The sequence below is a fragment of the Perna viridis genome, chromosome 1 (genome assembly GCF_037379345.1).
Source record: "Perna viridis isolate PV_CMFRI_1.1 ecotype Kerala chromosome 1, ASM3737934v1, whole genome shotgun sequence".
Lineage (NCBI taxonomy): Eukaryota > Metazoa > Mollusca > Bivalvia > Mytilida > Mytilidae > Perna > Perna viridis.
The window spans coordinates 22,081,353-22,097,417 of NC_142445.1; the positions used below are offsets into that span (position 1 = coordinate 22,081,353).

The 16,065-nt window shown below is 31.1% G+C and overlaps 1 protein-coding gene across 4 annotated transcripts in view; it reads left to right on the forward strand.

Annotated features, from left to right (window-relative positions):
- Window positions 1-16,065, forward strand: part of LOC148627790 (protein deacetylase HDAC6-like) — a 44,831-nt gene that overhangs the window by 16,721 nt on the left and 12,045 nt on the right. For all 4 annotated transcript variants that reach the window (XM_088579026.1, XM_088579043.1, XM_088579035.1 and 1 more), the window contains exons 5-19: window positions 755-826; window positions 1,088-1,113; window positions 3,196-3,300; window positions 4,381-4,449; window positions 4,793-4,919; window positions 5,651-5,716; window positions 8,774-8,833; window positions 9,086-9,175; window positions 10,422-10,528; window positions 10,945-11,070; window positions 11,404-11,556; window positions 12,143-12,196; window positions 12,565-12,652; window positions 13,243-13,380; window positions 13,636-13,707. In XM_088579026.1, the coding sequence (XP_088435152.1) occupies window positions 755-826; window positions 1,088-1,113; window positions 3,196-3,300; window positions 4,381-4,449; window positions 4,793-4,919; window positions 5,651-5,716; window positions 8,774-8,833; window positions 9,086-9,175; window positions 10,422-10,528; window positions 10,945-11,070; window positions 11,404-11,556; window positions 12,143-12,196; window positions 12,565-12,652; window positions 13,243-13,380; window positions 13,636-13,707 (1,353 nt within the window). The remainder of the gene's footprint in view (window positions 1-754; window positions 827-1,087; window positions 1,114-3,195; window positions 3,301-4,380; window positions 4,450-4,792; window positions 4,920-5,650; window positions 5,717-8,773; window positions 8,834-9,085; window positions 9,176-10,421; window positions 10,529-10,944; window positions 11,071-11,403; window positions 11,557-12,142; window positions 12,197-12,564; window positions 12,653-13,242; window positions 13,381-13,635; window positions 13,708-16,065) is intronic.

Sequence of the window (16,065 nt, forward strand, 5' to 3'; positions counted from 1 at the left end):
ATAGATACATATAAAAATATAAATGTCCTTTCCATCTGTTTATACAAGTTTGCCCTGTGAACAACAAACAACAAAGAATAGAAGTATATTGAAAAGTTCAATGTATATCTCTAGAGAATACACTGTAAACATATTAATTTTCATGGTTGCTAATTTTTGCAGATTCTGTCAAGTGAACATATTTGCAAGTATCAATTTTCACTGTATCAAAAAACGATAAGCATTATATAGTGTTAAAAATAAACTTTGTGGGTACAATTTTTCGCACTTTTCTGTCCACCGCGAAAAATTAACACTTTTACAGTAGTTAAACATGTTAAATTTTCCCTAAAAGAATTGAAGAGAAATTTCAAGATTTAAGGATGAAAACTTTCAAAAAGTCTATTTTTGTTGGCCACACATGCACTTTCTAGAAAAAAAAAATTAATGATGTTAATCCATTAAAGGGAATATGGCTTCTGAAAGTTACATATTCTTGACACTTATATAAGTTGGTACATAAATACATAAATGCAATGTAATTGTAATTCAAAGAAGCAGTAATTAAAATAAAATTAGCATTTAAACACTATAACTGGACTTGCCATAATTTGATGAATTATTTTGTACAGCTTTTTGATATAAAATTAAACACCATTCATTGAGAAATTTTACTTTTTGTTTTTTTTTTTTATTAAAATATAACTTGCGGTTGTTTTACAGCTGCAGCTGTATATCTTAAACCTGTATCATTGATTACCAGATTTTTTTGTAGGATATTTACACCAATGCTAGATTGGCCCTTGGATGTGTTATAGATCTGGTTGAGGAAGTTGTCACTGGCAAGGTAATTGTCAAATAAGTTATTTGAACTAGTGTTATTGGATTTTGAGAAAGCATTTCTTCATCATAAAGTAATTGAAATCCACATATGGCTTTTTGTGTAATGTATTGCTATAATTAAAATGGAATTGTGTTTATGCACATGTGAATAAATATACACATATATATGTTCATTTGAATTATAAATATTTGTAATCATATACCCTTACTTTTATTAGTAAATTTAAATCAATCTACTACATGTACACATTTTCTTGTTTTACAGGTTACCAATGGATTTGCCATAGTAAGGTATGTTTAACAAGTATTTAAGACAATCTCAATATAAGAAGAAGATGACTTAACATCATCATCATGTTACTAAATGTATTCACTATAACTCAGTCGCAATGGACTTACTTCTTACTTACACTTGTGGACACTATTGGCGAAAACAATATATTTTCCCATTGTTTTCATACTGAATTCTCCTTTTTTTGAAAGACTAATGATGTCACACTTTAAAATTACATTGTTTCATTGACATCAAAAGTTTATTCGAGACAAATCGGAGGTCATTTGGAGCAAAATGACAAGTGTGAATTCATGTATTAGCATATTATAACTCCACTCAATGAGTGGGTTGGTTTGTTTGGAATAATCTAGTCCGTCCATCTGTACATTCGATTTTCATAAAAATAATCTCAACTCTTAATGGATAGATTGATTTTATATAATATAGATGGGGCATATGCTGTGAGTGACTTTTATTGCTGTCCAACATCAACTTACAGTTTAGTGAGACTGTCTTTTTTATACAACTGCAAAATTTTGTTTCGATTGTAAAATGGTATCCCCCCTGTTGTTCTCATCATCATTGTTTGCATTGTTTGTATCTGTTAGCTTTGGTTTATTTACTATAACTTGTTCACTAAATGGAATGATTGGGTATACCTAACACCACAACACATATAAATTCATGATTTTTACTGTGTTAGTTCATTTTATTGTTAATTCCTTACTGCTAAAACCAGAACCTGTTAAGGGCAACAAATGCTGGTCTCAAATTACCTAATCTGTAAACAACTGCCTAATTCTTACAATGACAGGTACTCCTTACATTTCATTCTGGATATATAATTTTATTCTACTGGTGCAACCTTTGCCCTATAAGACATAAGATAATTTATCATAGAGATTTGTCAATCATACACAACAGGGTTCTATATTTATCATATTTAATCAAATTTGATGCATATTTATTTGTGATTGATTGTATATTAGATATTTTAGGAATTTATATCATGGAAAATATGCAAGTATTTGACATTTATCATTTGTAAAAGATAAACTGTAGTGTGTGTAAAACAACTTGGAAGTTTACCATACAATGTTTTGACATTTCAAGGCTGGCTAAAATCAAGCCAGGTCATGTTAAATTATCTGTATGAGGTTGTTAGAAGTGCATCTCAAAAGTTGATACAGTAAAGATTGTCTGCCCACTTGTTTTACAATATATCAAATATTCTAAGAGTTGATTTGATAATTATATGGTACATTGAAGCTGTCTACTTCCTGTTATCTTCACAAGAAGTAGCAAGGTATTATGTGATACCATCTTAAAAGTTGCATGTCACTTTGTTTGTCTGTCCCTTTTCAGTTTCTAGATGACAACTTGAGAACGAATCAATTATTTTTTTTTTAAATTTGCACATTTGTTTAGTACCATAACATACAGGTTAATTTCAATTTTCTGTAAATTTTCTGCAAAATCATAAATGTAGTTTCCATGTGAAGCCATTTTGAACATTTTGCCACACCTCTATTTATACCCCACTACACAAACTGTCGAAGTGGCAAGGTATAATATTGTTATATGTGATACCTTCCGAGAAGTTGTGTGTCCGTCTGTACAGCTATTTATTGAAATATGAACTGAAACTGAAGATGCTGTACATTTGAAACATTACTAAAAATTTAAGAGAAACAAATCAAAGTGTCTGTTATCAGTCAGCTTGTCAATATTTTTTGTGTAAGCACTATTCTCTTGAACTTTTCTATAGGTTTTAATTCAAGTTGAGACTTCTCATGTAGAAGTGCATAGAAATACATTAATAATGGAGTGATGCTTTTTTTTGTCTCATGGTCAAGTTCATGCTTGTACAGTTGTTGCAGTTTCTATCAGTCTACTTAAAGGATGTTTTTCATATTATTTTTACACAAAATGATATTGTGGATTACTTTCTTGAGAATGAGATATTCACTATAGGAATGTAGACTCAAAATCAATTTGTGAAGATAATAAGAACAAAGCAAAAGATGTAATTTCATGTGTAGTGTTAATTGGTTGATGATGAATTTAAACTGAATTGTCCTTATTTTTTTACTTTTTAGGCCACCGGGTCACCATGCCATGAATAATGAATTTAATGGATATTGTTATTTAAACAATGTAGCTATAGCAGCCAAACTGGCCATGGAAAAACATGGACTAGAAAGGTAACTTAACTGATCTTGTCACAGTATTTATACATGTTTATATTATATTTTGTTCATCTGAAAATCCTTTCACTTGCTTTGTCAAGGAAGACGTTAATGAAAGCTGAAAATGCAGTTTTACCATATGAATGATATAACGTTGACTGCTGATCAGATATTCTATCCCTCCAATTTTTTTTTCTGAATGAAAACTCTTGAATGATAATGCAATTCTACTACACGCTTCATATGTATGTCAATCAGTGGAAATGGATAAGTTTAAAATTATATACAGATGAGTAACAAATTTAGTTCGAGTTCTACTTACTTTATCATTTTGACAAATCAATCTTCAGTGAGGAACCTGAGACAATGTATTGCTATGTGCAATACCCTCAATATTCCAGGTTGTTACATTTCATATTTTATAGTTTCCATTTAAACAGTGTATTTCTGACCCATATTTTGTGATATTGCTTACTTAGCCTTTTGATACAAGTGATATTGCACAGCTCATGTTGACTGTTTATATTCACTATAGAATTGTTATCTGTGGTAAAACTATCAGAATCATAGGCAATATTAAAGTATCTAAAAAGTATTTTCCTAAATGTGTTAACTTTTAAAAAGACCTCCAAAAATAAATACATACAAAAAAAATGGTTATACTTTAACACAGTAAATGTATACCAAAATATATGTTTTAAAATTCAAGATGAAGCGTAACTCTCTTAATGGGAAATTCTTAAAATTTCTACAGAGACATGTAATAAAAAAGAAATATGGCAGCTCAAATCATGCAATATCATGCTTTAATGGACACTTTAAACAGATATCACCAAGGCCCAAGGCCGAGGTTGGATAATTCTTTTTATGTGAACCGTTAAATATGATATCACATGCCGTACTTGTATAATGTTGCTGTATTCTTTCTTTATTCTTTAATGATTCATTTTGTTTTTGTGGTTAAATTACTGGATGATATTCAACTGGCATATTCCTTGTAAGATATGTATATGCATTGGTTGTCTCCAGAAATTTTCATTATCAATTAAAATGAATCAAGTTTTCAATTATCTTGATGTTTTTTTTTAATTTTAGGGTTCTAATATTAGATTGGGATGTGCACCATGGTCAAGGAATACAATACTGTTTCTATGATAATCCTAAGTAAGTAAATCAATTTATATTTAACAATTGATTTAAACATTTAAGATGTTTTAATATTATCCCTCAAAAATTGAGACTCTTGCATATCCCTGCTATAAACAATTATCATTAAGCCAGTTTCTTTATGTACAGGAAGCCTTTCAAATTCATATGCATAAATGTTTATTTGTCCTATAATATGAAAAACTACAAATGCTGTGAAATAGTAGTAGTTTACTAAAATTTTAAAATACTGTAAATTCCAATACTTGTTGATGTTGAAATTTGTTATAAAAAAAGGAAAAGATTATTTAAGTAATCTTGTGTTATCATTTTTTTCTATTTTATTTCCTTTCCTTTTCAGTGTAATGTACATGTCTGTCCACAAATATTTAGATGGTAAAGAGTGGCCGTATTTACGGGAGTCGGATTACGATCATATAGGGGAAGGAGCTGGTGTTGGATATAATATCAATATACCTATTAATGTGGTGAGTTTATATGAAAATACTGATTTGTCTGGAATATTTCCCCTTCTATATCACAATTGTCTGTGACTGTCTGTGAATATGCCACATGTGGACTAAACTGCTCTGAGAGCATTCGGATTACAGAATATTTTTTATATTGGTCAGACCGGTAAGTGTACTTGTTCATAATACACTGTAACTTGATTAAACAAGTTTTACATGATGTTTTGGTGCTAGACTTTTTTGTGAATTTAAAATTTCACCACCAGTGGATGATATGTGCCTATAACATTATTAAAAATGGGGGAAGTTTAAAAATTTACTACAAGAAGACATTGTATGGAATATACTTTTATGTAGAATTTTTTTCTCTCAAATGTTTTTTACTTTATACACAACACAAGCTTATTTACATAAATTCTTCAAAAGAGTATAAACAGCTGAAGTGAAGAAAATGACTTTTGTGTTGTATCAGTGAAAAGCAAGAAAAAGAGGGCTATGTATTTCATCCTTCTGTATGAATGTTGTCGCAATTATCTTGGCTCCCAATGGAATGATTGATTTCAAATTTGGTGTGTGACTTAATATAGATAGTGCCTATAGTGTAAATCATTTACGGTGCCGTCTGGTATCAATTTCCAGTATGAGTAAGGGTATTCCTAGCACAACAATGTGCAACTCCATAAAATTTTTTACCAGAAATACAAAAATTATTTTTGTCCTAATTTTGATGCTTTCATTATATATAACAGATAGGCTGTGGTAACTGTGATTACATGGCAGTATTTCATCAAATTATACTACCGGTGGCTTATGAAGTAAGTATATTGGTTATTAGCATTTCTATATAATGATGTTATGTTTATACTTTTTCTTTCATTTAAATGAATCAATTTTGTAAGTTTCATCACTTAACTTTGTGAATTTTTTAGAATGGATCCTTTACTTCCATTCAGAAGAATAGGAAGTGGTTATTTATATATAGAGTGAAGACTATAAACTTATCAACATAAACCTCTTATGTGTAAATGTGATGTTAAAATATTATGCTTGACTATATTGACACTATGATAGAAAAGTCTAAAAAAAAAAACTGCATTATATTAGAAGTACACAGAAGTAGAAAACTTAATACAAACCTGTCATCAGTTTTGCATGCTTTTCAACAATAGAAATTCCTGATAAAAAAAAAGACAAATCTTACAAGCCATGTTGGTTAGAGAAACCATTATGTAGGGAAAATACTCATTAGGTAGTGATCTAATGTAGTCTTAGGTCTCATTAACCACTTCTGGTTCAAATGACCATCCACTATGTAGTACCAAAAACACACTGAAAATAGATCTATGCATTGTAAGCGCATTATTTGTCTGTATTCTAATCAAAAGTAGTCAAAATTCAGCTGAGAATGTGTACTTAAGAATCATATTTGTAATTACAAAAGTGTATGAATATTGTTTACATGTGTGAGTAATTTGCCTCCATGCTGTCAGTTAGCAGATAAGTTAAAAATATGGATTTTCAGTATTATTTATTGAAGTAAATTTGTGAAGAATTTCTACAATCATCATACCATTAGTATAATGTTTTGGAAAGCTTTATTTTCCAAACTTCGCAATGGTATGCAACTTAAAGATGTCATTTGTCCTGGGAATTCACACTGAAACTATGAAATTTACTTTTTAAACATGTAAAGTAATGAAAACCTTAGAAGTGGTTAGTGAGACCTCCTTACAATCAATTTACAACAAAAGAGCATGTGTAACCTTTAAACTCAACATGCTCAAAGAGAGTAATTAAACTTAATGGTAAGCAGTTATTGATTCCTTTACGAAAATGAACATCATACTAATAACATCCATCACATGACAAGCATTACAGGAGAACATGAATGAACAAAAACTGAAGTGACAACACAACCACAAAGTTCTTCTTTGTTTGATATTAGGTGTTAAGATCATCTTTCTTTAGAAAACTGATGTAAAGGATTAAAAGTAAAGTACATGTTATATGTTGTGGTTGAATTTGTGGTGTATATTTCAAAGGTATGGCATTATTGGAGGTGTATTTCTTTTCCATAGACATTTGTTTTGAACTTAAAGGAGAAAACCATGTTATTGTGCAAGTCATAAATATCGAAACTAATCTGTTAAATATTCATGAAAATAAAATTGAAACAAATTAATTTCCTTTTCTTAATTAATAAATCAAGATTTATAATTACGAAATTTGAATTTCCTGCGCCTATGGGCGCCACCATGACTGGTTGAACTGTGACGTCATGAAGTTGGTTTGTAAAGTGAAAGTAAATAGGTAATTGATTACGATGTCCGAAGAAATCGCAAATTTGGGACTTTTCCCTGTATAATTTCAACCCAAAATAAATAGAAGAGATTGAGGCACAACTTGTATAAGCAAATATCAGACATCATTGACGATCAACAGGATTTGCAGCCAGATGACTAGTGTTTGTAAGGAAAATTTTATGGCTACTTCCGAAGAATGTTTGTGTTGGTGGTAAAAAAACTTTTAGAACATTTCTCTTTTATCATTCCTGCAATCGTAAGCTTGACAAGTCATCATGTTTTGATGATAGATAAACATGATCATAGAAATATTTACGGAATATTCTTTGTTTACATATTATTTGCAGTACTTGTATCAGTACCAAACCGACTTAGTGACGTCACGAGCCAATCGGAAACTATCGGTAAAAATCAATAAAATCTGGCTATGATCTTCCTTCAGATAGGAGAGTTCTGCAAGATGGCTATTCACTTATATTTCAAGGATTTCAAACTTTGCATAGCCTTGAGCATTTTGCATAAAAAGTTATTTATTTTTGTTTATGTGGGTATGATTTATCATAAGAGCCTAACTTAATGCAAAGGTGGTCTTTCCCTTTAAGAAAAGGGGCTAAACTAGCGTAAGTGATAAGTAAAGCTTGTACATAAATAAAAGGAATACTATTTCATGGAATATTTATTATCAGCAACTTAATTATATTTCCATGGTTCTTACTGTCAGATTATTTCCTTCTTAAGCTACTGCAGTTGTACTTAAATATGATAACCTTCTGAATGACAGCACTTCATCAAATAAATGTTGACACTGTTTTTTAAGTAGCTGTCTTTGTAAGAATCATGCAAAATCTGAAAAATGTGATACATCCCAAAAAAGGCTACATATTTTTATTTTTGTAATTAAGTTGTTTTATGGGTCTATACTATGAAATGTGTAATTATTAATTCAAATCTGCCTGCTCTTAGGAGATAATCGACATTGAAAATACAGTAGATTCTATTGTATTGTAGTGCCATTTAGAGAGTTATCTCCCTTAATTTTGAAATCTACAGTGCATTTAATGTAATTTTTATCTCCTAAGAGCATGGGTTATATGAAAAGCCACATGTTTATTTCTGTTTAGTATGACATTTCAAACAAAATATCAAAAATAAAAATATATAGGCTTTTTACCCATGAATCACATTTTGCATGATCCTTAGCTGGAGTGCTACTTAATACCTCAACTGAACATCCCATTCCCCCTATCGACATATCTGTTAATGCTTCCACATTAGGGGGGAGACTTCCACTAAATCAATTCAAATTCAAAATCTCCCATATAAAAATTAATTTCAGATTTGCAGGAGATTTTGCTTAAAATTACTATAGTTTTGTGAAAAATACAAAATAATTGAATTTTTACATAAAAAATTTACTTTTATGTAAAAATTTCCCACATGAGAGTGTCAGTAGGGGTGAATCTCCCATTGTTCTGAAGGTTAACAGATATACTATCGAGCTCACTATGTTATTTTATCTCAACTTCAAAACTGCCATTATTCTAAATATCTAAACATTTTTTTTTGTAGTTTGACCCTCAACTTGTGATAGTATCAGCTGGTTTTGACGCTGCATTAGGTTGTCCTGAGGTAAGATTTACTTCTGTAATGTTATTGTTCTACTTTCTAAGTTGTGAAAACATAAATTTTCATTCCATGTCTTTCACCTGTTCATCAGTTTTGTCTTTTGTAAAGTTTTGCATCTACATAGCATACTGTCAATAATTTTAATTTCCAGCAGAAAAGTTATGAAGTACATGTAATACTTTGCAATAAAAATACAAGAAATATGGATATAGATATATATATTTTTTGATTTATATTTTTCTTTAATATTTTCAGGGTGAAATGGAAGTTTACCCATCATGTTTTGCTAATTTTACTAACTTATTAAAACCTCTTGCTGGTGGAAAACTATGTTTATCTTTAGAGGTAAGTTTATTATTTTACCGGGATAACTCTTTTATGCTATCTGGAATGTTTAAATTGTATTGAATAATTTACTGTGAAGATAATAGAATAGATAATGAAACTGTAGTAGTTTCTTTACTTTCATGAATAAATAAGTGTATATGGGTCAATTACTGGTGTTACTTCTTTGAAATAAAGTATGTTTTTATTGTTCTTTAATGCCCCAGCCACAGAGTCCCAAGGGTTCCTTGTCTTAACATTGTAATTATATCCTTCTGTAATTAAGGAACAGTTTTCATGACTTTTTGAATGCTTGTATTTATGAAGTTATTTCAATAGCTTTCAGTAATCAAAAATTTGTACAAATTCATTTATTTTATTGCAAATCATATTCGATTCATTATACCCTCTTATGAAGTTGCGACTTTTTTCTAAACGCTTGCAGATAATGACATTATTTTTTATATATAAATTCACCATGATATGTTACAGGTCAGGATTAACTTTCGTTTCGATCCAATGATTTTTACTGAAATTACGGGCCTTGAACTTGAAGTTTTCCTGACTTTTTTTTAAACGCTTGCAGATATTAACATGATTTTTGGTATATAAGTTCACCATGATTAGTTACAGGTCAAGTTTACGTTTTGTTCCGCTATGATGATATTTACTTTGGATTAACTAAAACTCGTAGAATTCACAGTCTGGAGTTTGAAACTACCATTCTGAGTAACAGAAGTTAGTTAGAAGATAAAGGTCTAAAGCCTAAAAAACACTCTTATTCCTTTTTTTATCGGGGTCCTTCTACATGTATATCTCTTACAAACAAATTTACTTGAGTATCCAACATGGGGACACGTGGGGTATGTGAGCGTGCTCACTAAGGTTCTTTAATTTACCCCTACTAACATTAATTTCTTTGTTCTCAGGTCTTCCTTTGTCTCTTTGGGATGCTTCATTATACACTTTTTTTTGCCATATCAGTAAAATGAAAATGAAAATAACAGGACCTCCCTCATCATATTTTCTGGCCATGAACAATATTAAAAGCACCCTCATCACTTGTTTGTTGCACTAAAAAGATGAAAAGAAATCCCTCTCTCCCTCATATTTCATGAAAAATTAGTATCAAGAATTCACTTTCCAAGGGCTAAATAAATCATTACTTCCAACATTTTACCGAGACAAGTGTTTTTCCTAAGAAAATTTCCTATTTAAAATTTGGTTCATTTTAAAAAATGTTTTGATTCTTTTTTTTGTATTTTAGGGTGGATATTGTATTGATACACTTGCAGAAGGTGTAGCTTTATCATTAAAGACTTTACTAGGTGATCCTTGTCCTTTACTGGAACCTCTTGGAGAACCACATCCAAGGTTAGATTTATGGTAGTGACATCTTATGTCCTGATAGGCTCAGTGGTTTCTTGGTAGTATGCTTGCCTTGTGTGTGGGTGGTTATGGATTGGCTTCCCAGCCAGTCATACTCAAGACTTAAGAATTAGAAATCACTGCTTTTCTGCCGAGCACATGGTATTAAAGAGATTAAATGATGTACATGGCAGGGTGTGTTCGATTGAACAAATGTTCTTATCTTGAAATACTTGATATATCTTCTATTGGACATCACAATCAATCAGCAAATCAACATTATGTGAAATTAGTGGAACCTTTTAGTCCAACACATCCTTGGAAACAAATGATTATCATACAGTTGGTTGGCATTTACAAGTGGAAAAAAAAACTGTTTTTAACTCTTGTTAGTTACTTACCTTATTTATCTTTTTTTTCAGGACAAGGGAATCAATATTGAACGTGATAAAAACAATTCGGCCTTACTGGAAATGTCTACAGTATCAAGGAGAATTAGCCGACTCTGTAGTGTCAGAGTTCAAAGGTGCTATGGATTGGCCTCCGCAGTAAGTAATAATCATGTATATTCTTAAAGGAGTAATGAAATTATGTTTGGTATTGTTATGTCGTTGATTATGGTCAAAGTTGAGTGGCATATCACTTTTTAATTTTTTAGTTTGTTTATTAATGACACAATGAATGATTAGGTCTTGTGTAGACACATTTGGTCACATATCATGAAAGTTGGTACCAATGCTTACTCTTCATGGGAGTTTGCACTAAGGCCATAATCAGTTAAAACCATGAAGCATCATTGTCTCTTTCCTTATTAATTAGATATTTAACATATGAAAACACATTTCCAGCTCTTTTAAAATTTGACCTATTTTGAATTTCAGGAGGGATGTAAAATTTTACACTAACGATAGACCTCGGACCTTTTCCCTCAGTCAGGAGTGTTTTAACCCAGAATACCTGGATGCTGAGGAGGAGCTGAAACTAAGAGTAGCTGAGCTTCTTAAAGAACCAGTACATCCCTGTGCACCAAACAAGTAGTGTAGGACTTCTATCTCCATTTGTTTTGTTTGTTGAAAAAGAATAGTATATTATGAGTTGGGAACTACACTCATAAGTATCTGAAAAACCAGTCACCAAGTCTTCATTTTAAATTATGAAGAGTTTTTTACTTGTTGTCCCAAACACACCAATATTCAATCTATGTTCATGGTGAATTTCACTCTGATTAATATTTAAACTACATTTATGCTGTTAATCTGTGAATTAATTTTCCTTGTTTTAACAAAATCTTATTCTGTTCAGTAGTTTAATTTGAACCCTTAGGTAATTCAAATATTGCTTTTGTTTCAATAAACCGTAAAAACACCCTGTGAAAACTGTCTTAGACAATATTAGTCTTAATTATTGGTTTACCAACCATATTTCATCTTACTTAGTAAAGATTCAAACTTTTTTTCTTCATAACGAGATGAGGATGTTTTTTTTTTTAATGACTTCTTGAATAAGAAATGAGCTTTCATGATTTAGCAAATTTGAAGTTTCTTAGCTGAATGTAACAATGATATTTTGATGTTTTTTTTACAAAACATTTGTCAGTAGTATTTAGTTCTACTTTTACAGAGTATGTTTAGGATATGCTGAGCAGTCCCTTTTACATAAAGACCTCAGTAGTGGGCAAGTATTATACAATACAACTGTTTACCACAGGAATAAGCTATTAATTGCTCTTTTACTACAAAATTTAATTTTTGCCATCCAGTTTTTCTGATGAATCCGCATTCAGAAGAGAAACTGCATCAGTCAGCATCTTTAGATAATAAAAAAAACTAGATTTTGACAACTGAATTTCTTGTTTTCTTTACAATTTTCTTCCTTCATTTGTACTATTTTATTATATATCAAGCATTAAAAAAAAATGTCATTGGCAATAAAATTCATTGATTTTTTTTTATAATTGGTGTGGTATTGTGTTCTTATTTTCAGTTTTGCATCCATATTTCATTTTAATATGAAAGCTTTACATGCAAGAAAATCTTTTTTAGGGGTTTTGAGGAATGTCCTGAAAGACTTACACATGTATGTAAATCACTGAAAGACAGTGGTGTTTGGAAGAGATGTCTGTTGACAAAGGTAATTATGTCAATAATTTCTGTGTTGGTACTTACATTTGTAAATATTTCTTTTTGTCACATTATCTCATAATATTGTAAGTTTTTAGTGATTTGAATGCATAATTTTCAGTATAGTCTGTTTTAAATGGAAAGTATACATTTCTTTTGGAAATCTAACAACCATGAAAACCATAAAAAAATGGTTCACAGCTCAATGTGCAGCATGTGATAATCATATGGTAATTTACATATGATAGTCATATGATTATCAAATGATTCTTATATATCAATTTTGTCTTGAAAACATATAAGAATCATATGTTTGTGCAAAACCATATGATTATCATATGATAATCATGTGATAATGATATGTAAACTGAAACATATGATTATCATATCATGCTTGATTCATATGATAATCATATGATGCAAACTCTATGATTTTCATGTGTAGAACATTTGGCTGTGTACCCTTCTTTACTTTCCTTTCTATATTTGTCAGATACTTCTCAGGATTATATCAGTAAAGGATTATAATTTTTCATTTTAAGGTGTTTACAATAAAGTCGTTAATAAACTTAGAGATTTGTATATTGATACTACTTTTAGGGGAGGAAAGCTACAGATGAAGAGTTGTCCCTAGCACATAATCCTGACTTCGTTAGGCAGCTTAAGAAAATAGAAAAATTAGATACAGAAGCTTTAATTAAGTACCAGACCAGTTATAAATCTGTTTATTTTTGTCAGGTAATGAAGGTTTGATTATTTTTTTAGTGGTCAATTTGAAATTTTCTTTTAGTTATAATTAAAACTCATGGATCAGACTAGTAGAAAAGATTGTAGCAATGGCAGCATATACTCAGTTGTCATTTTGGTATGTAAAATTAAAAGCAGTGCTTATCACATGACTTAAAAAAATATATATCATGAAGAATACATTATGGTGTAGGATTTTTATAAAATATAAAGAAACTTTTAGAAACGTGATATTGTGTATTGTAGGACAGTTTTGAGGCAGCATGCTGGTCTGTTGGAACATTGTTATCTGTTGTTGATAGTGTTTTATCAGGGCAGGTAAGTTGACTAGTAAAAACATCTTTTTTTGGTTGTTTGTTCTGCATGAACTTCAATTCTGTTGATGGCAGTGAAAGTTTTTTTTTTGTATTTTTCTATCTGCTTCATTTAAATTGATCTTTTGATTTTTATACAACTTCAAAAGATTGCAGTCATATAATGGTATGGCACTGCCATCCTTGTTGTCTGTGTTGTCGTCCCTAGACACTTGGTTTTCATGTGATGACTTGGATATATATTGGTTGATATTTATAAAGATTATAACAAAGTTCAAAACTACAATAGGAAGATTGGTATTGATTTTAGGGGTTATGGCTACAACCATTTTAGAATTAGGGGCCAAAAACAAGCATTTCATAGAATTTAACTATATAATTCCAGTGAAAGAGTAATCAAGGGAACCAAGGTTATAGCGGTAATCAAAAGAATGTAATCCACGGACAAAGACCAGACATGGAAAACAGACATACACAACAAAGAATATATAGTAACTAAAATCATACATACAAAGTAACAAAAGCAAATGAGCAACTTGGGCTCCACTAAAAACTGGGAGCATGGACCAGGTGCACCTGTAGGGTAAGCGTCCTCTGCTTTTCTAGGAACACCCACCGAGTTGTTCATAAAAAGTCATATCCGGGGTAGATGAAAGAGGAAAGAAAAACTATGACATGTTGAACAAATCAGTTTTCATGGCACAGATGGATAGACTGTAGCGATCCACGAGTTCATGATGACGACCATAAAACTTTTTTAGTTATGACTTCAATCTTGTAGCAACATAACCCTGTTCCAGAAGCCTATTTGTTAGAAGTCTAGCGCAATACAAAAAGTCTGCATAGATTCGGCAAGCTCTGGCATAACGTATGAGTTGTGATATGAAAACTATACGCAGGTGCTGAAGGGATGTCACCACAGATGAAGGGAAAGTCGACAAATCTGAATGAAAAGTCATCACGTTTGTCGTAAAGGTTGGTCAATAGTTTTCCTTTACCATCGATTTCTAAGTGTAGGTCAAGATATGAGATTGACCTCGCAGTGTCTGTTGTATCCTTTATCTCAGTTCTTTGGGGTAGATGCAATGTATCAAATCCCCGAAATTAGGATTGTTTAAAGATATTATGTCATCTATATAGCAGAAACTGAGATTAAAGGATCTAGCTAAACGATATTCTTTCTTTCGGATCAGGTCAGCTATACAGTCAGCCTCATAAGAGTGAAGGAAAAGGTCTGCAAGTAGAGGAGCACAATTTGTTCTTATTGGAATGCCGACCGTTTGTTGAAAAAACGCGTCCACCACACTGGACAAATATGTTGTCGATTAAAAATTCCAGCATTTTGTAAACATCATCTCCTGTATATTTGAAAGATGATTTGGAATTATTTTTCACAAAGTATGAGGAATCTCTACCAAGAACTATATATTTGTATCTAAGTGTACCCCCTTTTTTGGAAAAAACAAAGATGTATAATGTTTTTGAGTCGGGTTTTTAACTGAGAATGGGGAATAGAAGTATACATTGTTGAAAAATCATAGGTTTTAATGCTATTTTATTCTGATAATAGTCTTGAACAGATTGTCTCCAAAAGATCTTTCAAATTTTTCAGGGTCCACACTGAATTAATACCACTATGGGAGTAACAAGTGTTGTGGTAGGACTGCAGACCCTTTTGACAGCTGTGAATGTCCATTGTTTTACACCACTATATTTTACAAATGTCAGACTGGAATTTTGGGGTTAAGACTGTTTAGCAATGGAGGCCAGAAAGGGGCCAGAAACAAGAATTTTCATGATATCCAGACAAAAAAAATTAGACTTTAAGTAATTGGATATTTTTCAAATGGTACAACAATATACCATACCACCAAAGAAGGGCTTAGATTAATTTTGGGGGCTATTACTTGCAAGAAGTAACAATTATGGGCCAAAAAGGGTTCAGTAACAAGAGTTTTCTTGATGTCCAGACATAACTTGAGTGAAAGTGAATGAATCTCTTCTAAATTGTATAACATTGTGTCATACCTCAAAAAGAGCCTTGCAATGGATTTTAGGTTTTCAAATTGACCCAATTAATAAATTATGGGACCAGAAACAAAATTTTTTTATTGCTGGATGATAACTTGAGTAAAGGGAATAGATCTCTTTGAAATTCTACCACTAAGTACCATACCCAAAAAGTATGTTGGAGGTTGTGATGAGAAGCATTTAGGGGCCAAAAAGGGTCAAATTCGTATCCTGTATCAAATGTTAACCACAATCAACAATCAAATTATATGAAGTTTGAATTGTGTGTCCATACTTGTCCCTACTGTGCTGGGTTCCACTTCTGAACAAAGCATTTTTTGTTTTGTTTTAG